Below are 23,886 nucleotides of genomic sequence, written 5' to 3' on the forward strand. Positions count from 1 at the left end.
AACCGAACCCGGCCAAACCCAGTGATAGGGTTTGTGGAAGCTGTGGCTATGAGCACCGAGCGAACATGGGGTGCCCGGCGAAAGGACAGTCGTGCAACCGCTGTGGTAAGGCAAACCATTTTGCTAAAGTGTGCAGATCCAGAAGGAATAAGCCAGGGGAACAGAAAGGAAAAGATGCTAATGTTAGAGCTGTATCCAAAAGCACGGAAGAAGTAAGGGACCATGTCATGGTGAGTGGCCCGGTTTTCGATGAAGACGAAGAAGAGGACATTTTTGTAATTTCTTTCACGGGAGGGAGACAACTAAAGAAGAGACCGCCTCCCATGAGCGACGTTCACGTCAATGGCATGCTTGTATCCGTACTCATTGACACAGGGGCGTCTGTTAATGTTATGGATGAAACTCTTTTCCAGAAATTAATACCTGCCCCGATACTCACTCCAACGACTACAAAAATATATAACTATGGAGGACGAGACCCCCTTCCTCTCAAAGGAACAGTGGAGGTAGCTGTGAATAGTGGGGATAAGTCAACAGAGGCAAAGTTCTATGTGGTGGCTGGGGATCGTGGCACTCTACTAGGATGTCACACAGCAGAAGAGTTAGAATTGGTGTTCTTCGCACGTCAAGTCCATGACACTCAGGTGGAACAGCTTCTCAATGAGTTCCCGCAGCTCTTCGAGGGGTTGGGACGGCTGAAAGGAAAGCGCATCAAACTGCACATAGACCACAGTGTGGTTCCGGTGGCACTAAGACATTGTCGAGTGCCGTTCCATTTGCGCCCTGTTGTTGAGAAAGAATTGCAGCTGCTGGAAGACCAAGGAGTCATTGAAAAGGTAGACGGGCCTACACCTTGGGTGTCACCGTTGGTGATCGCGCCAAAGCCTAAACAACCGGGAGCGATTCGTCTCTGTGTTGATATGCGGTTGCCGAACAAGGCCATTAGAAGAGAGAGACACATAACGCCCACAATGGATGATATTGTTGCAGATTTGAATGGGGTACAGTGGTTCTCGAAACTGGATCTTAACATGGGGTATCATCAGTTGGAACTAGACCCTGGAAGTAGGAATATCACCACCTTCTCGACACATGTGGGGCTAAGAAGATATAAGAGACTAAGGGCCTGATTTTAACCTTGGCGGACGGCGGAGGCCGTCCGCCAAGGTTACGCCGCCAAATGACCGCACCGCGGTCACAAGACCGCGGCGGCCATTCTAACATTTCCTCTTGGCCGGCGGGCGCTCTCCAAAAGAGCGCCCGCCGGCCCAGAGGAAATGCCCCTGCAATGAGGACGCCGGCTCAGAATTGAGCCGGCGTAGTTGCAGGGGTGCGACGGGTGCAGTTTGCACCCGTCGCGTATTTCAGTGTCTGCATGGCAGACACTGAAATACTTTGCGGGGCCCTCTTACGGGGGCCCCTGCCGTGCCCATGCCATTGGCATGGGCACGGCAGGGGCCCCCAGGGGCCCCGCGGCACCCCCTACCGCCATCCTGTTCATGGCGGGTTTCCCGCCATGAACAGGATGGTGGTAGGGGCTGTCAGAATCCTCATGGCGGCGGAGCGTGCTCCGCCGCCATGAAGGATTCCCCCGAGCAGCGGTAAGTCGGCGGGAGCCCGCCGACTTGCCGCTTCTGACCGCGGCTGAACCGCCGCGGTCAGAATGCTCGTGGGAGCACCGCCAGCCTGTTGGCGGTGCTCCCGTGGTCGGTGGCCCTGGCGGCCACCGGCCGCCAGGGTCAGAATGACCCCCTAAGTTTTGGGGTATCCTCGGCTGCCGAAGTTTTTCAGAATGCAATCAGAGAAACATTGTCTGGGTTACCGGGAGTAATCAATTTAAGTGATGACATCTTGATACACTCCCGGACGAGAGAGGAGCATCATCGCCATCTGAGAGCGACGCTGCAAAGGTTAGCTAATGCAGGATTGACGCTGCACAAAAAGAAGTGTGCGTTTTATCAAACATCTGTAGATTTTTTTGGTTACATCTTCTCGAAAGATGGCCTGCAGGTAGATCCACGGAAAGCTGAAGCAATCCGTCAAGCCCCCATTCCACAAAGTCCCACGGAAGTTCGTAGTTTTCTAGGAATGGCCACGTATTGTGGAAGGTTCATACCACAACTTGCCACCATGTCTGAACCTCTTTGACAGCTCACGAAAGGGCAACATCGCTGGGACTGGACTCAGGAGGCCCACAAGGCGTTTGTGGACATTAAGGCTGCATTGCTAGATAGGTCAACTATGGCTTATTTCAACCCCCGCAGGAGAACGGAAGTGGTGGTAGATGCGAGCCCCGTTGGGTTAGGGGCCGTTCTATTGCAAGAACAGAGACATCAAGAGTGGATCCCTGTTGCATATGCCAGTAGGGCTTTGTCGGCGGTAGAGACTAGGTACGCGCAGATTGAGCGCGAAGCGCTAGCCATTCGATGGGCGTGCCGCCATTTTCATCTCTACTTGTATGGGCATGAGTTTCAAGTGGTCAGTGATCACAAGCCGTTAGTTTCGTTGTTTGCGGGCAGCCCACGTCTTGCGCCCCCGAGAATTGAACGATGGACCGTTCTGCTTCAGCCTTATCGCTTCACGGTCGTTTATCGGCCTGGGGCGAGTAATCCTGCAGACTATCTATCTCGTCACCATTCTCCGAAGGTATTTGATGCACACCAAGAACAAGATGAAGAAAGTACTGAGGTCTTCGTCAGCATGGTCGTACAGTCGGCATGTCCCAATGCTCTTCTTATAGCTGACATTGTCAGTGCTACCCAGGACGATGTGGTGCTGAGTCATGTCAAGGAAGCGTTGACCCATAAGAAATGGAAGTATTTTCTAGAGAAGACCAATGTGTCGTGCCCAGATCAGAAGTTGGCTATGCAAGGTATATGGAAGGTGCGTGATGAACTGTCTACAGATAATGATGGGTTGGTTCTAAGAGGAAGAAGAATTGTGCTTTCGCAGTGTCTATGGTCTCGAGTAGTTGAGTTGGCTCATCAAGGACATCAAGGTGCTGGTAAAACTAAAGCAAGGCTACGTGCCAAAGTGTGGTTCCCTGGTATGGATAAGCAAGTTGAAGATATGGTAGGGAAGTGTCACTCCTGTATTATCACATCGATGGAACCTCCGAGTTGCCCAGTGGCAACCGAACCGGCTACTTTGAAACCATGGGTAAAGGTGAGCATGGACTTTGGAAGTTTTCCGGATGGAAGATTGACGGCTGTTCTGATTGATTCATGTACAAAATTCCCCGTGGTCGAGTTGGTATCGTCTACGGCGTTCGAAAATGTAAGACCAGTTCTGCAAAAGACGTTTGCGTTGTTTGGTCTGCCCGACGAAATTAGAACGGACAATGGGCCCCCATTCCAGGGGCAAGAGTTTTGCGCGTATCTTGATGGGTTGGCAATTCATCATCGTAAGATAATGCCCTACTGGCCTCAAGCAAATGGGGACGTTGAAAGGTTTATGCGAACTTTGAATAGGGCCCTCAGAATTGGAGTTGAGCAAAAGGAAGGCAGTGAACAGTGTTTGTATCAGTTCTTGAGTGCTTATCGTCAAACACCCCATAGCACCACTGGGTGTGCCCCCTCTGCTCTAATGTTCAAGGTGTCTCCGCGTGACTGCATTCCAGCAGGTACTAAATGGAAACCTCCTGCGCTGGATGTCAAGGCCACTCAACGACGACGAGCAATTACTAATCAGAAGGCCAGTATAAAACGAAGATCCAAATATCGAGGGTTTCAAGAAGGAGATCGAGTAGTGGTAAGATGTCGGCGAGGAGGAGGGAAGTTTAGGACACCGTTTGAGCCTGAGGTATGGGAGGTCATTGGAGTAAAAGGGTCAATGATAACTGCGTCCAGAGGAAGACAGAGAGTGACCCGAAATGTGTCACACTTTCGGAGGGCTGGCCTGAGAGAATTGGTTGAAGAAGAAGAATGTGAAATGGATGATACCAATGGTGGTCCCTCCATGACATCTGGAGAGATGGAAAGTGCATCTGGACCAGCTGTGACTGAACAAACCCAGCCGGGCTGTATTCCTGGGCATGGAAATGTGCGCACTAGAAGTGCGAGGTATGACTTACGCCCCAATCCTGCACCAAGTAGTCAGCTAAAAGACTTTGGGGGTCATTCTGACTCCGGCCGGCGGCGGAAGCCGCCGGCCTGGCTGGGACCGCCAGAATACCGCTGCGCGGTCAAAAGACCGCCGCGGGTATTCTGGGTTTCCCGCTGGGCTGGCGGGCGACCGCCAGAAGGCCACCCGCCAGCCCAGCGGGAAACACCCTTCCATGAGGATGCCGGCTCCGAATGGAGCCGGCGGAGTGGAAGGGGTGCGACGGGTGCAGTTGCACCCGTCGCGATTTTCAGTGTCTGCATGGCAGACACTGAAAATCATGGTGGGGCCCTGTTACGGGGGCCCCTGCAGTGCCCATGCCATTGGCATGGGCACTGCAGGGGCCCCCAGGGGCCCCACGACACCCCATACCGCCATCCTGTTCCTGGCGTGCAAAACCGCCAGGAACAGGATGGTGGTCGGAATCCCCATGGCGGCGCAGCAAGCTGCGCCGCCATGGAGGATTCCCCAGGGCAGCGGAAAACCGGCGGTACACCGCCAGTTTTCCGTTTCTGACCGCGGCGGTAAGCCGCAGTCAGAATGCCCAAGGGAGCACCGCCAGCCTGTTGGCGGTGCTCCCGCGGTCGTTGGCCCTGGCGGATTTTACCGCCAGGGTCAGAATGACCCCCTTTGTCTGTCAAGTTGACTAGTCATAAACTGCATATCATCATCATCTCTTGATGACGGAACACTGTTGGAGACTGATGGGGACAGTGTGAGAAGGTCTCCGGGCGTCTAAAGAGGACAGTGTGAGAAGATGGGGCACTGGTTGTTACAGAATTGCACTGTTTGGTTATTGGTTGTTTAGTTTTGTTTTCCTTCAGTTTTCTTCCTTACGGAGGGAGGGCCTGGAGGGTAATGTTAAGTCATTTGTTTAAGTTGTCAGTTAATCCGTCTCCATGTGGAGTAAAACATGGGGGGGATGTAGAGAGTAAGCGGAGAGCCATGCGGGCTCTCCTTGTTGGTACAACGTGCTCTGCGTGTCCGGGAGGGGCACGGAGCACGAGTATATAATAAAGAGAGAGCTGCAGTGACGCAGTCTCGTGTGTGTATGCAACCACACCTGGTCTCCGTGTGTGTCATTCCTCGGTACGATTACGAACTTACACTTTACAGTGTCTCATTTTCCTTGAGCAACCCGTGTGAGCGCACCTTGAAGTCATTTAGGTCAGGATGAATGCTGCACAAAGGATCACTCCTACGTGGTTTAACAAATAATGACATTGTTTCACGTGTGACAATACATTGGTTGTTTAAATAGGGTAGATAAGAGACCATTTCATGGTTGATTTATGGCAACCATGTCAGGGCACAAGCATTTTCCTGAATATTTCTAAGTTCATGTTAGGAACTAATAATTTCGATAAATGTAATTCAATACAGTGATATTATCTAACATATTAAATTAAATACTTTACAAATATTTCCCTTTATGAGTTTCGCCGTACACCCGTGCTTGAATCTTAAAGAAACTTGAATGTATTTTTACATTATATTTGTTATTTAAAGTGTATACCAAGTCTTTCGATGGTTCGGTTCATGCTGCTGTCGCACTTAGGCCAAAGACACATGGCTTAGCTCACTTTATGAATTAGCTGGTTTATTAACTTCTTAATACATACATCCATATAAGTCCCTGTATGCCTTGGATTCATCTTTACAGAAACTGAAACGATAAAAATCTGCCTAAAAATGTCTTTACTTTGGGCTCCACATTTGTGTTACATTTGTGAGGAATGTTAGATCTTCATGTTACGTATTTTGAAGCATGTTCTCAAATTAATAAAAAATAAATAATATGTTTTAAAGTTCACCTGGTTTCCATCAACAACATAGTTGTGCTTCGTGGCGTATACTTTTCCGACAGACACAGCTATGGCATACGCTACTATGGCTATTGGAAAAGCCGATCCAATCATATCCGAAAACATCGACACATCTGGGGACACAGGTGGTATGAACCTGCAACAGTAGAAAGAGAGATACATATGTTGGTTTGCTGCTGTAAGGTGTGGTCCAGATCATTATCAAACTGTACTAGCCTTTAGGCAAGAGAGACTGGCATTGCTTCTTGAGGACCTGATATATGCTATATTTTCAGGTCGTACACACAAGGATATAGTTGCATGCAGTGACTATAAATGAAATTCATTTACATAGACACATTGATTGACCTGTAAATTTGACCTGCATCTCAGGGCAGGCTCCAGTCTGGACAAAGTGGCGGGGGCACAAAAACAATCACAAATTAAAAAATAATGAAAAAAAAAAAACTTACCTTACTTGCCGCCTCTGCTGCACCGCTCCTCACTCACAGCAGCACAGGCTCCCAGCCTACCCGGTGGCCAATCCTAACGCAGCGCTCATGCTGCTGGCAGCATGAAAGCAGCGTTAGGATTGGCCGGAGCGTCCTGGCTTGGCCTTCCGAGGCAGAATGGGAGCCTCTGCCGGCTGGCTCTAACCCAGCAACACAGTGCCGGGTTGGAAAGAGCACAGTGTGCATAATTATTTGGCCAGCCCAGACGGCCAGCCAAACACACATGCATACTGAGGGGAGTGCACCCCATAGTCCCTATGGCCTGCCCCTTACAACATAAAAATAAACATTGTTTATTATCATTTTTATTTTTTTATTTGCAGCTGCTGGAGGTGGGTGGGGGGAAGGATCCTTTCGCCATAGCCACTGGGACGCTGCTGCTGCATCTTCCCTTCTGGACAGCAAACATAGTGTTTGATACTCTGAGCAAGTTGAATAATTTGCAAAGTCATTGCAATTGTCATCCTACAAGCTGCATCTTTTTAAAAGTACCATTTAGTAAGTGGCTTCTGGTAAACAGACATATTTGAGCTATTTAAATAATGAATGGTATTACAGGGCACATTAGACACTAAAACATCACCGAAAACAAGAAATGCACGTTAATGTAGTCAGGGGTAGTGAGAGAACTCATCCCAATAGCCGAAGTCAGAACTCTCTATTTCATCTTATAGAACCCAAGCCAAAATCTCACTGAATCTCTCAACATCACATGGAGAATGTAAAGCCAGGGAGCCTGATTCACAAAGGTAAGTTACAATTTTGTGTAAATTTCCAGTTTGTAGTATGTTTACTACTTTTAGTATTCACAAACTCTGAGTGCAAACTTACCATAAACGGGTGAGTTCCATGTCTCCCCCACCAGATCAATGCAGTTCGCTTACTCTTGTGAAAATGGGTGACATCCCTACCTAAACCCCTTCCTGGCTCTCCTTAAACCCCTCTGATTCCTCATTAATCAAAGCCCCTTTAGTGGTAAATCTGACCCTTTTCCAACCCACTCCCCTGTGCCCCTCCCACATTTACTACTAAAATCTGTACTTATATGTGTGGAGACGCAGCAGGAAGGCTGAGAACTCCGCATGTATAAGTATAGGCAAAGCTTTTTCTTTGCAGTTTGTTCTGTAGTGCTACAAAATGTACTGCAAAATGCAATTTGTAAATCAGACCCAGAGTCTCCCTAATAGCCCCTAGTTTAGATCTAAATATTGTGCACCCTACTTATCTGACACCATTGACGGCATTCCAGGGGATGGCGACAAGTATAGGACTTTCCAACCTTGGTATAAAGACCTTCTTTCAAATGAGTGTCAGTATAGTTACTTTGCATGGAATACTTATTCTTTTACTATAGTTCATCCAATAGTTTGTTGTAAAACTGCTGTAACACGTAGATCCTTCCTGCTACAAAAAGGTGAAGTTAACAGTTATCTGAGGTATGTGGGCAAAGCCAATATGTAAAGTGATGCCATGATTGGAGAGGAAGGACAAGAGACACATGTTTTTGGTGGTGTGGGAGAATAGCGAGCGGTATTCTAATATAGCCTTAGAACCCGCTGTAGCGGGCTCTACCGCTATTAAAGGCCCGCTCCCGCAGGCGAGGGCCTTTAACAAGGGAGAGGGCCTTTAATAGCTGGTAGAGCCCGCTACGGCGGGTTCTAAGGCTATTAGAACATTCTGCCATGAAGTTCACCTCATACACTTAGCAGCTCTTTTCACCTGTTTTAGCATGATATGCCAGGCAGGAAAAGAAAGACAGCAGAAGAGTACCAGCACACCCCTTAGCACAAACTTGCTCTTTTCCACTGCAGCAAAATCCAACAACTTGGTATAGTTGGCTAGGCACTGGGGCGAACGCCATCTTGCATAGCTCTGGCAGACGGTGTCTCCGTGGGGCTGTGCTGGATAAGCTGTATGCTGAGATGTCCAGCTTGGGTGGTAATTTTGGTCCAAAGTTGCAGCGAGCCTGGGGATACCGGACTCTCACATATACGGAGATTGTGAAACTGATCATTTGGTGGTGACAACTGTGTTGATTTGGAAACCAATGCTGACTGCGAGCAAGCTTTTTCAAAGGGTAGTGGGGTTTGCGTCGGCATTTATGAAGAAGATAATAGATATTGGGGTGTCGCACTAGTCCAAGGAGAATCTCAAAACACTGAGGGGGTGATTCCGACCCTGGCGGTAAAAACCGCCAGGGCCGGGGTCCGCGGGAGCACCGCCAACAGGCTGGCGGTGCTCCTTTGGGCATTCTGACCGCAGCGGTACAGCCGCGGCCAGAAACAGAAAGTCGGCGGTGTACCGGCGACTTTCCGCTGCCCAGGGGAATCCTCCATGGCGGCGCAGCTTGCTGCGCCGCCATGGGGATTCCGACCCCCATACCGCCATTCTGTTCCTGGCGGTTTCAGCCGCCAGGAACAGGATGGCGGTATGGGGTGTCGTAGGGCCCCTGGGGGCCCCTGCAGTGCCCATGCCAATGGCATGGGCACTGCAGGGGCCCCCGTAAGAGGGCCCCACTTTGAATTTCAGTGTCTGCTTAGCAGACACTGAAATTCGCGACGGGTGCTACTGCACCCGTCGCACCCCTTCCACTCCGCCGGCTCCATTCGGAGCCGGCTTCATCGTGGAAGGGTGTTTCCCACTGGGCTGGCGGGCGGCCTTTTGGCGGTCGCCCGCCAGCCCAGTGGGAAACCCAGAATGACCGCCGCGGTACTGTCTTCTGGCGGTTCCCGCTTGGCAGGCGGCTCCCGCCGCCCGCCAAGCTTGGAATGACCCCCTGAATCTGCTGCTGGGGTGCCACTGGAAGTGCTGGACTGCTGAGGGAGAAAACCTGCATCTATATAGCTGCCTTCTTCCAAAACCCTTAGCACCACACGACCATCAGATAGATGCTTAGCCGAATATAATGTTCTGATTTATTAAGATAAATCTCTCAAAAGAGTGGAGTGTGCAGGATTTACTTTAAATGACCCAGAACATTGGGGAGAAGAGAAAACTGTGAAATAACATACACACTGAAAAAGGATACACCTGCTGCAGATTTTCGCTAGACAAAGAGAAATGTACTCACCCTCTTGGAATGGTTTTCACAATGCCAGCGTTGTATTTTCCTGCGAGGTTAGCTCCATACGAAATCCCTGTTGCTATAACTGTCTTTTGATAAAATAAAACAAACAGGTAAATAACAAGTTATCTGAATTACATTAAAATAATCACGAGTCTGGTTTATGTATATTTCACAATTAATCTAAGGACTTCACCCACAATTCCCCCTTTTCCCCCCAGCTATTGTTATTTATGAATGCTTCATGCGGCCATCATTGCATCTTGCTGTTCCTAAGCCTGACTATCATCTGGCCTGAGAAGAAACAAACAAGTCGTTATTCCTCCTAATGGTGATAGCTTTGTGTGGGATCATGGATGACACAGAGTGAAAGCTTCAAACTGCCAGTACCTTTTCCTGGTGCTGTTCCCCATGTTTTGCCGCTCAGCATTCGGCTCCATGAAGGACCACAGGGGGTTAGGGTGGAGTAGGAAGGGATGAGCCTTTCTATTGATGAACTTTTTTGGGGCTCCAGAACACAGACAGAGGAAGGTGTGTCCATTCTCTGCATCATCAAGAAACAGGTGCATTTCTCTTCCCTCCCCCACAGCATAACTTGGACAAGAGCTGTGAGGAGCTACCAGACAGGAATGTAGGTTGGGTGATGTTTGTGCATGTACTTCTGTGTAGAAAGGTCAATGTATATGGCAGGGTAGGTGCCTTTTAGTGTGTAAGTACGGTGTGTGTGTGTATGGTTCCCTGTTTATGTGCAATAATGCACCAGTGTGTGTCTGTGTGTGGGGGTATCTATAGATGTATGTGCTTAGAATGCAGGTGAATTGTCATATTGCAGCACTGGCAGGCCTTCTCATTGATGCCGGTTTGTTGGAGTTCAGCAACACCATATGTTTTTGGAATTAAGGGCCAGATGTACGTATTTTCTAAATTGTGACTCGCAAATTGCAAGTTAGAGAGACTTACAATTTGCGAGTCGCAATTCAGAATGCAGGATGGTGTCCCTGACACCATCTGCGACTCGCAAGGGACTCGCAAAGGCCCACCTCATTAATATTAATGAGGTGGGTCGCAATTTGCAACCCCCTTGAGACTCGCAGCACTCACAGGGATGGTGGCCTGCTGGAGACAGCAGACCACCATGTCTGTGACTGCTTTTAAATAAAGCCGTTTTTTTTTTTTGTAATGCAGCCCGTTTTCCTTAAAAGGAAAACGATATGCATTACAAAATGAAAAAATGAAACGTTTTCGTTTCATTTTTTCAGAGCAGGCAGTGGTTCATAGGACCACTGCCTGCTCTGAAAAAATGTTTTCCATGCCATTCACAAAGGGGAAGGGGTCCCATGGGGACCCCTTCCATTTTGCGAATGGGTTACCACCAGTGTGACACTGGTGGTAACTGCGATTGCTTTGCAACCGCGTTAGCGGTCACAAAGCAATGCAGCATCGCGCTGCGACTCGCAAGTAGGAAGGGGAACACCCCTTCCTAATTGCGACTCGCAGTCCTGTTTTGGGAGTCGGTAACCAGGTTACCGACTCGCAAAACAGGCATTGGGCATCACGATGTGCTTTTTGCACGTTGCAAACAGCCAAATTCACTGTTTGCGACGTGCAAAAAGTTTGCTACATCTGGCCCTATATTCCTTGCTTCCTAAGGGCTGGAGACTACACAGTGGGCAAGCTGTTCCAGCAGACTTTTGTACAGGTTCTGAAGTTGCTTCATGAATACAAACCGACTCTGCTGCACTACTCTAATGAAAAAAGGGAATTAAATCATGAGTTGCATTGAAACAAAATGTCAGGAAATGCCACTTAAATAACTACAATAACTAGAGTGCACTAGGATAAGATAACGTGTGCTTTGCTTTCGAAACATGCAGTTGTGCTGTAAATGAAGAACTGAAAAATACTCACCAAGGAATCTCTGTCATTTCATGCACAATAACTACATCAGCAACTTTTACATAGTCATATCATTAGAATGATTTACATCCTAACAGTGACCCTAAAGCTCACTTGGCACCTTACTCTAATACTGTGACTAGTCAATGCCCCCTGTATGCAAAAAGAAGAGCCTTTCCCACTAAATTTAACTTCTTGATGCTATATTATGTTATGCTGATTTGTAGAGCACACTATCACCCGAGAGGGTATCAAGTGTGAGTCTAGAAACACCTCGGGCTAGAGGGACTACTTAAAAAAAACAGGACTTCAACTTCTTGAGAAATTCAAGGAGTAAGGAGTTGGCTCTTATGTGTAGCAGCAGGTTGCTCCATTCTTCAGGAGTGATGTAGGAGAAGGAGGTTCGACCACAGGAACTGGTTTTCCATATGAGTGGGATTTCTACAAGTAGGAGTCTGGGTGAATGGAGGTGTCTGGAAGGTTTGTGACAGCAGATGTGATTGTTGAGGGTAGGCTTGGCCAGTGTTATTAGTGCTTTGAAAGTGTCGGTGTGGAGTTTGAATTGTGTTCTTTTGTTTATGAGTAGCCAGCAGAGTTCCTTCATGTGTGTTATGATATGAGTGTGGCGTGGCATGGGAAGTTAAGAGTGATTCTTCCCACTAAGTTCTAAATGCTCTGCAGCCTTCTGGTGATCTTTTTTGTTGATTTAGGCATAGAGGGTGTTCTCATAGACCAGCTTTCTTGTGGCCTGGACATGCATAATGGTTTTCTGGGTGCTGATTGGGAGCCATTTGAAAATCTCCCGGGTATGGAAGCATGAGGCGGTGACAGCATTGACTTGGGAAGTCATATTGAGTTTACTCTTGATGATGATCTTGAAGTTCTTGGTGTAAGTGGTGGGGGTGGGTATCAGTCCTAGCTCTGTTGGCCACCAGGTAGAGTCCTCCTGTGATGTACTCATCCCGAAGATCACAATTGTGGAATTGTCAGTGTTCAGCTTTAGACAGTTGGCCTTCATCGAGTGGGCGATTTCAGGGATTGAACTTGATCCTGGTACTGAGAGTCTTGTGCATGAGGTACAGAGTGAGTTTCATAACAGTGGCATAGAAGAGGACTCTGGTATCATGAAAGCAGATGATACTGGCTAGAGGGATCATGTATGCTTTGAAGAGGGTCCGTCTCATTGAGGATCCTTGTGGAACTCTGCAGATAAGATTGCGGGTGTCCGAGATGTATGGTGCCAGGCTAAATGACTGGCTCCTGCTGGTCAGGAAGGAGCAGATCCATCAGAGTGACAGTCCTCGGATTCCGATGTTGAATAGGCGTTGGATGAGTATGGAGTGTGAGACTGTGTCATATGATACAGAGAGGTCCAGGAGGATGGGAGTCGCCATGTCTCCTCTGTCCAGAGTCATGCAAATGTAATCCGTGACATCTATGAGGACAGCTTTCCGTGCTGTGCTTGGGTCTGATGCCAGACTGAGTGGTGTCAAGTAGTTGGTGGTATTTGAGGTATTCAGTGAGATGTCTATTGATGATTGTCTCTAAGACCTTGGTTGAGACTGGTAGCAGGGAGATCGATCTGTAGTTACCAAGCGTTTGTCGGTAATTTCTGATCCCGTTATGTCAACCTTAATTGTGAGGAGAAATTGGCATCAGAGTGTTGAATTAAGGCGTCTTGGGAGCGTTAATAGTGTAAAACGAAGTTCCTTGAACCAATTATCAACGTTATGGAGGATGATCTGCAACAGCGACTCCTCTGCTATGGCGGAGGAGTATCAATCCCCCTCACCAGCAGCAGCCACTGCAAACCTTTAACAATGAAAGGATAATAAACTAGGTTTATTATACTTTTGTTGTTTAAGGGGCAGGGCCATGGGGGATGGCAAGGACGTGGGGAGTGTACTGTGCTCTCCCCTCAGTGCGCATGTGTGTTTGGCCGGCTGTCTCTGTCCCTGTACCTTTTCTCTCCAGCCTGGCAACACAGTGCTGCCTGGAGAGAAAAGGTACAGGATCCTAGTCTGCCTTGGAGCGCTTTGGTTGGGCGCTCCAGCGAATCCTAATGCTGCTCTGAGCAGCGTCAGGATTGGCCGCAGGGGAGGCTGGGAGCCTGTGCCTGCTAAGGGGACGGAGGAGTGGCGCCGCATGCTGCCCCGGCCCTTGTGACCCCTGCGAGGCGCCACTGATGATCTGGGCAGTATTATAGTTAGTAGCAGCAATAAGAGGCATATAAACTAACAATTTAGAGTCAAGTCAATCAGCGGCCATTAACATTCCCAAGATGCCTTAATTCAGCACTCTGAAGCCAATTCCTCCCATGGTTAAGGTCCTCATTCCAAATCCTGCTCCTTCCCCTAGACCTTCGTCTATGGCTTCAACAAGCCCGAACCCTTACACTGTTTCTAAAACGTATTCCAATGCTAACTACTTCTTATCCTCTCACCAGTCCTCCTGGCACAAAGACTAATAATATATTTTTTTCTTTGTGCTTAGGCTTAACCATAACATCGACACTGACCCTGTCCCTGATACTTACCATAAACCTTTGGTCATTCTCAAGAGAGTGATTTGACTCTGCAAAGGTTGGCAATGGAAGTGCTGGTGTAATTGGGGTGCACCAACTAAAAGGCCACCAATTTAATGGAAGACTAGAAAGAGATACAGTTTTATAAAAGCCAAGGCACAAAGCTGCTTCCTGTGGTTTCTGGTGTGTTGGACAGCAGTCATAGCATACAATGTTGGCCTTTATAGCATACTTAGGGACATGGTATCGACTGAACTTTTGGGCTGCCTAGGGAATATGGCGTTCGTAGGCATCCAGGACATACCTGAGTGCTTTGCACTGATTAGCTTATGAGATATATAGGAGCACTGGGTGGCATTTTTGGTACATGGATCGTAAGTCTAGTTTTGACTAGCATATAGAGTATATCTCAATACATAACATTGACTTGCCCTTGAAGCATATCTGGGCACGTCATTGACTGAATAAATGGCAATGGATTTGACATAAACGGGAGCATGGCCTTGACTGGCGTGTGGAGGGGCTTGCATATGGATATGGTGGATATGGTGGCATGGGCTCCCAGCCTGTGGGTGTAACTAAGCACATGATGGCAATGATAGACATGGGTTGGAATACCTGGTTTCTGAGGCTGATTATGAACCTAATGACGTACTGGAAAAGAAATAATGTTATTTTGGGAAACAATATGTATAGATATTTTTACAAATGACATGCTGAGAGTAAGGGGCAAAAAATGTTAATTTGCTAAAAATGAAAATGGTCATTTGGGAAAATTATCAGAAAACATAAAGATTATGGTTGGGCCGAGGTCTGAATGAGTTAATTTATGGAGAATTACAATCTGATGATTTGGGACACAATGAGTGCATTTACAAGAAATTTCAAATTGTTATTTTAGGGAGAATTTGTGCTGGTATGAGGGCAATTATTGTTGATGTTATTGCATTATTGCATTTGTTGCTCAGAGCATTGTCTTGCTGCTGGGGTGTAATGTCATTTCTCATGCCTCAGGTGGAGACATTTCATGAGGTCCTATTTATAGTTGTAATTATGTATGAGCATTATATGTAGCTGATGCCTGACTTCTGAGCCTGTAAGATCTGTAAAATCTCTCCCTCACGTCAAACACAGTTTAAAGGCAGCGGTGAGCACAGAAAACGAGCCAGTGATTGTCTTGTGTACTTTATAATTTCCCGTCATGCGCTCTCTTAATGGTTTCTCAATCATATTATGTAACGAATTACGTGAATAGAATGCAAAGGACGGAAATATGGAAGAAGTGAAAGGGAAATGGCAGGATATAGGAGGCAGTGTCAAACTGCATATCCAGATTATTTTAATGACCACTACAACCCACGGCCTTTCGGTGAACTTCTATAAGAAATTATCTTGTAAAAGGATTAGCTTCATTTCATTATTGAGCAAACCTTTTAGGAATGTACTCTCCAACTACCCCTGAGGAGTTTTGGACTTACTCAACTGAGCATTGTTTACTGAAATAATTCACCATTTCAATCCATTTTCCATATTGTTCTGCTGATGAGAGCACACCCCCAACCCCAGACCGACTGCTCGCTCCTGTATTCTGGGCATTTCATACAGGGGTTTACACTATTTGTTTGCAAAATCAACCCCCGACATGGAGTGGCCAGACAAAAGTCGATAAGCATCTGCTGATCAGTTTAAATATATTCAATAGGAGATTCGCCTCCTTGCGTTTTGGGGGTGGGGAAAGATAGGATGAGGCAGAGCCATGAATGAAATTCAAACCATTTCCCCAGGTATAGTATTGCCAATTGGCCTGATTTACATTTTGGTGGGCGGTAACTCCGTCACAAACATAATAGAAATATCATTCACGTGCCATAGTATATAAAGCAGTTGTAATAAAGCGGAAGGGATATCCATTACTTTTGTGACAGATAACCCATCCGCCAAACTCTCAATCAGGTCCAATATCTTTATACCTTTGCAAAAGCGAGCTTATTTATTTTTTATAGACTCTACGCACACCAATTAGACTTTTTGATAAATCTGCAGCAATACGCCAGGTTTTCCAGGTTTAGCGCCAGTTGTTTGCTTATGAACAGAAGCTCGATGCTGGAGTAAAATTATTACTGCAATATTTTTAACCAGGAAAAAGTGGTGTCAGTAACCTAATTACCACACATTAATACACATCTGCGGTATTCTAAATTAGTTCGTCAATGTCAAAGTGCCTGTGCCCCAAAGCTTTGTAACTGACCAAATATAACTTTGCTGTGGATAAAATTCATTTATAAGAAAAGAGACATTGCTCCTGGTCTCACCCTGTTTTTTGCATTTATGTCAAGTGATGTAGCATGGTTCGTACCTACTTAGAAGGAGCAATACAGCTCCTTGGAGGCAGTTTTTAGTGTACTAGGCGTATTGCAAACTTGCGGCACCCTTGATAGAAGAGAGTGCCATGTGAAATGTGACTGAGACCACATCACAGAAAGAGGAAAGATGGGAATGGGGCTATAGAGGACAAACTGTGGAGATCATTCTAGAGTGCATATACTGACATTTTATTTTACATTGCACAATTACAAATTTACAGCTTCGGGCAGATGAAGTAACAACATTTCTTTGGTCAGTGTCAAAGATGTCATTAGACCTCCCGGACAACTAGTATTCATTAGACCGCATCTCCTTGATACTTGTCTGGTGCAGGGCTTTATACATTTTCTTCTGAGTCAGTTCGCAGATATTTCATGTGTGAGCCACCATTACGTCTCTACTTACCCCTGGGCAACTTGTATGCAAATTGTTTGGGTGGAAATTTTGAGAAACATTATCAACACAGTACAATCAATCTTTCCATTTAGTAAGCTGAGCGAAAATTAGTTTAATTGTTTTCTTACCACGATCACTTCTATGGGAATAGGCACTTTGAGAATGTGCTTGTACCGATCATTAATTTCTTTCACCACCACACAGACAACGAATGTCAGAAGCCCCGCAATGAGATCCGCAATGTTGGTTAAGGCGATGTTAGAAAAGATATCTCTAAGGGTCTGCAAGGAAGAAAAAGAGACGTGTTCTGTGAGCTAGTGGCATTGAAAGCCTGTCAGGGATTTCTTGTCTCTCATTGGTCCTCTTCCACTGTTGCAATGCCATTCTTGCTTGTCATTCAAAAGAACTTAGCCCACAGAAAGTTTCTCACATTTTCAATCTACCAATCATAACATCTTTAGAGCTGAGAGGTAACATCACACAACTCCATTTCTTATCCCTGTTAAACTGTTACCTCTTGAAGGCTGAAACACCCTGAAGATTAGCCGCAAAGCGCTCCATCTGCAGCGCCAAGTCATAAGTGAGAAATGCTGCCTCTCACCTGGTGATCGTTCAGACTAGACATCTGTGATGTCATTAAAAGTAGAACATTTAACCATGCCCATGTAGAGACATTCAAACAACCCTAACCAGTTCATGCAGTAGCCCAACCATCAAAGAAAGCCTTAAATCCAACCCCTATAAGACACAGAAACAAGCTCAGGTTCTCAAGATGTCCAAAACAAATAAGTATAAGTTGCATTTACATATAGTGAATTTCGATGTGCAGTGTTGGAGATACAGGGAAAAGCATGGAAATACAGTCTTAATGTAAAAAGGAAAAGTTACATCTTCCAGTAGCATACACGAAAGTGGTAAAATATGTAATTAGGAAATAAGGTATGCACAGAGTACCTTGTAAAACAAATTACTGAAACATTGGAATGTTAGAAGTTCCATTGAAGACGAAGGAGTAGCAGAAGACCAATAATGACTGATGTAGGCCATCTGTTCCCATATCCCAATGTGTATCTTAGCAGTATCCCCTCATTTAGTTTCGAACAATGTATCCTGCGTGTAGGATGCTCATTATAGTTCCACCCCCTCGATTAGGCTTTCCCCTGTAGTTTGGTGCCATAGCTAAGGGAGAGGGTTTTCATGACCAGTGCAAGTCTCTGCAGTGGGCTATAATGCTACATTAATGGAGGATTTTATTAGAAACTGCTGGTCACTGCAAAACTGATGAATGCAAGGGGGGATGTATCATGTGACTTAATGAAATATTAGGGTAAGTATAAGTGGTAAGCACCGGTTTTCTGTACTTAACTAAACATACATTCTCTCTCTCCTTCTAGATATATATAAATACATATATATATATATATATATATACACACCTTCAAGGTAGATAGATGTGAATGTATGAATATTGTATATATATATATTCATTGAATAAATCCAAAGGTTACAGGGATGTTATAGTTAGTGTGAGAAAACAGTTTTCCTCACTGTCTTCCTCGCCTGACAAGCCAGGAAGATTCTCCCAGGGTTGGGCTGAGTCTCCTGGGTGTGTGGGCTAGGGGCTTGTGTGAGAAAACAGGACTGATTGCAGAGGCCCACTAACATTTTGCCCCATTTTTCAGTTTTTGCTGTTGTTTTCTTGACTCTGATGGTGCCCTGTGTACTGCTAACCAATCCCAGGGCATGTTCTCTGTGTAAAATGAGTATGCAAATTAGGCTGATTATAATTGGCTATGTCAACCTACCTATAAGTCCCTAGTTTATGATAGGGCATGTAGGTTTGAGGGACCCCAGCATAGGTAGTGCCCCTATAGGTGCACTGCTGAGGTACCCAGGGTCATTTTGAAGGCAGGCCTGCCTTGTTGGCTGATTTTAAATTAAAGTTATATGTAAATTCGACTTTGAAATTAAAAGCACTTCCAAAGCCTTAAACTACCTTATTTTTACAAGTCCCTAGGACCCTGGGTAGTGCAGATGGAGGTAGAGAAAGCTTCAGAGGTAGGAAGTGAGAGGGAAGATGTCCTCTCCAACCTCCAGGAGGAGGATGATTATTGCCAAACTGCATTCTCAGCAGCTAGGGCCCCATCCAGAGCTAGTGGGAGGGGAGGGTCTATGGCATCAGACCAAGAAGAAGCAAACCTGGACCTCAGGGAAAGGGAACTTGAGGCTCAGATAGCCCTCATAGCTTTGGAGGCAGAGAAGTTGGCCTAGAGGAAAAAGAAGTGGGCAAAGATTGAACAGAGAGATGGTGGCAACGACAGAGAAGTTGAGGTGTCCGTGGGTGGTGGGTTCAACCCCAGGTTAACCAAGTTGGTTGTTGCTGCTTATGTATAGGGGGATGGCAGACAAGTGGTTGGAGGCCTTTGAGAGGGCTCTCCTAATGAGAAGAGTGAAGCCCCAATATTGGGGCTCACTCCTATGGGAGTTGGTCCCAATATCTGGGAGGGATAGGCTCCTGACCCAAGGAGGGGGAGAAGCAGATTCCTATCCCAGCATGAAGAGGTGTTTAACCAAGAAGTTTGGTCTTACCCTAGAGCAGTACAGAATTAAGTTCAGGGACACCCAGAAGGTCAATACTCAGTCTTGGGCTGACTTTGTAGACACCTCACTTAAGGCACCAGGGGGCTGGATACATGGTAACAAAGTAAATACTTATGAGGGGTTATACAATTTGATCATGAGAGGGCACATCTTGACCAATTGTATCCAAGAAAGGTTATGCCAGCATCTAGTGGACTCTAAGATGACCAACCCCAGAGAGCTGGGGGAGACAGCTGATGAGTGGTTGAGAACCAGGGTAGTTGTCAAGACCCAGGAGGAAGACTCCAAGAAAGGGCGTTGGGTCCCCAAACACCTAAGGAGGGAGGTGGTAAGCCCACCACATAGACTCGCTCTGTACCCCAGGACCCTAAGAAGGAACGGGGTAAATCCCACTCCCTCTGACAAGCTGAGGCAGGATGACCCAGGGTTAAAAAATCTCTTGGACAGTAAGGCTTGCTTTGACTGTCAGCAGACAGGTCATTTCATGGGAGATGCGGCCTGTCCCAAGAGGGTGGCTAGCACCGGGCTGTCCAGTATAGCCATGGAAGAGGATTCCTCAGTTGATGAGGTCCTCATGGCATTTGGCTGGGAGACAGGACCAGATGGTAAGCTGGTGATCCCTGAGGGTGGGAGTAGACACTTTCACCCCATTCAGGTGAATGGGATCCCTACCACTGGCCTGAGAGACACCTGTGTCAGTCACACTATAGTGAGTGACCGGTTGGTGACCCCAGACGTGAATGTCCCAGGGGAGACAAGGAGAGTCAGGATAGCCACAGGTGAGGTCACTACCAAACCTGTAGCCTTTGGGCCCCTACAGAGGGAGGGTATCCTTGACTGGTATAGGGTGGTGCTGGTCAGTGCGGACCTCCCCCTAGATTGTACCCTGGACAATGACCCCCAAGAGGTGAGTCTGGTCCCAGATTGGGAGGTGCTCCCCCAACCCAAAGTCCTGGGGAGCCAAACTCTATAGTTAGGAGACAGGGGTCCCCCCAAAAAAGGGAAGAAGAAAAGGAAAGGTAGGCCACTCTTACAGAGAGTTCCAGTGAGCCCAAGCCCTTCAGTAGGGGGGGGAGCCCAGAGTTGGCGCTAGTGAGGCCTCACCTGACCCCAAGGAAGTCCTGAATAGTCAAACAGCTGTCGAGTTGCAAGGTGTTGCCCCTGCACATACAAAAGGGAGAGCAGAAAGAGGGTGTCTGCTACAGGAGGTGGCAAACCCCCACTCTAAACAGGAAAAGGGGTGCCAGGACCCTAAAATTGCCCCTAAAGCATCTCACCCACCTGTCCGTGGAGAGCTTAGGGTGTGGTTCTGTGTTATGGCAGCTGTCAGTAGCCTCTGCGTGGTGCTGACCTTCATGACAGCACCACATTTGGCCTGGGAGGCAGACCCCAGGGCAAAAAGTAAAGTAGGCCCCCTGACTCTGTTGGTCATGGTGGGGTTGCTCAAGTGTTGGGTGACCTCTTTTGGTAAGCTAGGTGTTGCTCTACCAAAGTTAGGGATAAGTGAAGTGGGTACTTCACTACCCAAGTTGGCAGAGAGAGAGGAGACAGACCCCCCAAGAGGGAAGTTACAGTTTAAATAGGTCCTTTGACTGTGGGGATGATTTTACTACCCAGAGGGAGTGACCATGACAGGAGGATGTAAGGCCGTGCAAAAGGACTGCCAGTTTTCCTCACTGTCTTCCTCGCCTGACAAGCCAGGAAGACTCTCCCAGGGTTGGGCTGAGTCTTCTGGGTGTGTGGGCTGGGGGCTTGTGTGAGAAAATAGGGCTGATTGCAGAGGCCCAACCTTTTGCACCATTTTTTCACTTTTTGCTGGTGTTTTCCTAACTCTGATGGTGCCCTGCGTACTGCTAACCAGTTCCAGGGCCTGTGTTCTGTGTAAAATGCTTATCATAATTGGCTATGTCAACCTACCTAAAAGTCCCTAGTATATGGTAGGGCATGTAGGGTTAAGGGACTCCAGCATAGCTAGTGCCCCCATAGGTGCCCTGCTGAGGTGCCCAGGGTCATTTTAAAGGCAGGCCTGCCTTGCTGGCTGCTTTTAAATTAAAGTTAGATGCAAATTCGACTTTGAAATTAAAAGCACTCCCAAAGCCTTAAACTACCTTATTTCTACATATAGGTCACCCCTAAAGTGTACCCTAAGTGCCCCTAGGATTGGGTGCCATGTAACTATAAGCAGGCCCCTTATAAAATTGCCCTGGTGAGGTAAAATAGCCAAATTAATTTTTCCCTTACTGTAGTGAATGGGCTCCATAGGCTAAAATAGGGAGACTTTATTTTAATTATTAAAGTCCCCATAGGAGCCAGATACTTTGAGTTTGGTATCAAATTAATTGTTATAATAAATCACACAGCTTGCCATTGTTGGATTTAATATAACTAGTTCAGGTAAAGAGTTTTAAAACTCTGCCTAAAAGTTGCCATCTTCAGCTCTGTAGTGCCCTTTTCTGACTGGCCAGCCTCTGGCAGCCTGGCCAGGCAACCTTGATGAGGTGTGAAGTGAGCTGAGCACAAAGGAAGTGCCTGGGGGAAGAGATCGTCCTCAGCAGATGGTGAAACAGGATGGGTGGAGAGCAGTAAACTGGTCTTCAAAGGCAGGGAAGGACATTTGGAGCAGCTCAGGACCTCCCCCATTTCCTGCAACCCCAGACAATTAGGTGCCCTCTTGATTAGATTCAGAGAGGGCAGGAGAGGGGTGTGTTTAGGATTTTTAGCCACACCAGTGGGTGGCTCAGTCAGATCTAACCTCCAAAAATCAATTTGAGCCATGTTGGATTTTTGAAGTACGTGTCGAGCTTTAGACCAATGGGGCTATAAAATGGCGGCCCATGCAGGATATACTTCAGGCTCATGGGAGTTGGTATCCTTTTGCGCATGTCCTGGCCCTTCACGATCAAACACACGTGGGTGGAGAGGCCTGGCAGCTATGCAGCACTCACAGGGACATGGGGTGGAGCCACACTAAATATTGTCTCTATGTATATTCCGCCATGCCTACACGTGGATGCATACGCAGAACTTAGTGCCCTGCTCCTAAAACTACCAGACGGAGAACTCCTAATGGGGCAAAACTTTAATGGGACACATTGCGAGTTGTAAGATAGATGGCCACATCGGCAGGTGGCCCAATTCCACTACTCACTTGCAGATTTCTTGACGGCCATGGGGCTTATTGATGGGTGGCGCGCTTGTCACCCACAAGAGTGGCAATACACATTTTTATCGGGGTCCATGGCAGCCTCTCAAGAATTGACTACATCCTTGCCTTCCCTCACCAGCTAGGCCACTTTAAAGAAATCAAGTACTTGGCACGAGGTATATCAGACCACTCACCAATCTGGGCGGTATATGGTACTCAAATCCCGGCTAGACAGTGAAGGGTAGTCATCAGTCCCTGGTATCTAAAGACAGCTCATGTCTGCACTAATTTGTGCAGGGCAACCCAATGCTACTTTGCTGAAAATGTAGGGTCTGTCGAGTCTCCACAGACACTATGGGAGGCCAATAAAGTGGTAATAGCGAAACAAGGGTTCTCGGCGATAGTGGGACATAAGAAGGATGCAAGAGCACATGCAGAGGCCTTAGAGAGAGAAATTAGAGACCTAGAAGTGGGGCTGATTGGTTTGGATCAGGTAGGTAGAACACATCAGCTAGCGCTCAAATAAAAAGAATATAGAGACACAGAGATGGAAGCAGCTCGCACACTATATGGGGCTAAGCAGTTTAGGCTATATGAGGTGGGTGACAGGGCGAGTAAGTTACTGGCCTGGTTGGAGAGAAAAGAGAGAGCCAATAGGTGGGTACCCGAGACCGAGACTAATGGTGGGGTCCAGGAGCGTGAGGGGAGATTGATAGCTGGGGATTTTGCTGACTACTACGCAGCCCTGTACTCCAAGACCTCGTTGGCCTCCGATGTTGACACCCAGGAACTACTATCAGATATCAACCTGCTGAGTCTCAGCAGTCAAGATAAAGATCTATTAGAACACAAAATAACGCAGGACTAAATAAGGCAAGCAATAAGAGACCTGGCTTCGGTAAAGCCATAGGGCCTAACAGGCTACTCATTGAATTATATTAAATTACGGCTTCTAACATTGCTCCACACTTGCTGGCGATGTGTCTAGAGAGTAGGCACAAGGGCCTTTTGCCTAAGGACCAGCGGCTAGCTAGCATAGTGGTCATACCCAAGGAAGGCAAACCACCTGAGAAGTGTGCCTCGCATAGGCCAATTTCGCTTCTCAACGCGGAAGTAAAAATCCTAGCTAAACTTTTGGCCACCAGACTGGTGAAGGTGATCCTATCCTTGATACATCCGAACCAATCAGGCTTTATGTCGGGTCGAAGTACTGCCCTGAACTTGAGACGCCTACATGGGGTCATAGGTCAGATACCTAGAGGCCGCACTGGTGTTTTCGCTGGATACACAGATGGCTGAAGATACCATAGACTGGACTAATCTCTTTGAAGCCCTCAAGAAATTTGGGTTCGGACCAAGATTTATAGGCTGGGTGAGTCTCCTGTGTGCTGAGCCCTTTGGCCCAGGTGATTGTCAACCAATGCACGTCCTCGGTTTTCGACTCCAGCTGGGTACTCGTCAGGGGTGCCCACTAGCCC

The 23,886-nt window shown here is 47.2% G+C and overlaps 1 protein-coding gene across 1 annotated transcript in view; it reads right to left on the reverse strand.

The window, feature by feature from the left end:
* Positions 1-23,886, reverse strand: part of SLC26A4 (solute carrier family 26 member 4) — a 177,707-nt gene that overhangs the window by 57,065 nt on the left and 96,756 nt on the right. Inside the window, exons 7-9 of the mRNA XM_069229830.1 lie at positions 16,791-16,943; positions 9,489-9,571; positions 5,916-6,063 (exon numbers count right to left, since the gene is read on the reverse strand). Of these exons, the coding sequence (XP_069085931.1) occupies positions 5,916-6,063; positions 9,489-9,571; positions 16,791-16,943 (384 nt within the window). The remainder of the gene's footprint in view (positions 1-5,915; positions 6,064-9,488; positions 9,572-16,790; positions 16,944-23,886) is intronic.

The sequence above is a fragment of the Pleurodeles waltl genome, chromosome 4_1, assembly GCF_031143425.1.
Source record: "Pleurodeles waltl isolate 20211129_DDA chromosome 4_1, aPleWal1.hap1.20221129, whole genome shotgun sequence".
Classification (NCBI taxonomy): domain Eukaryota; kingdom Metazoa; phylum Chordata; class Amphibia; order Caudata; family Salamandridae; genus Pleurodeles; species Pleurodeles waltl.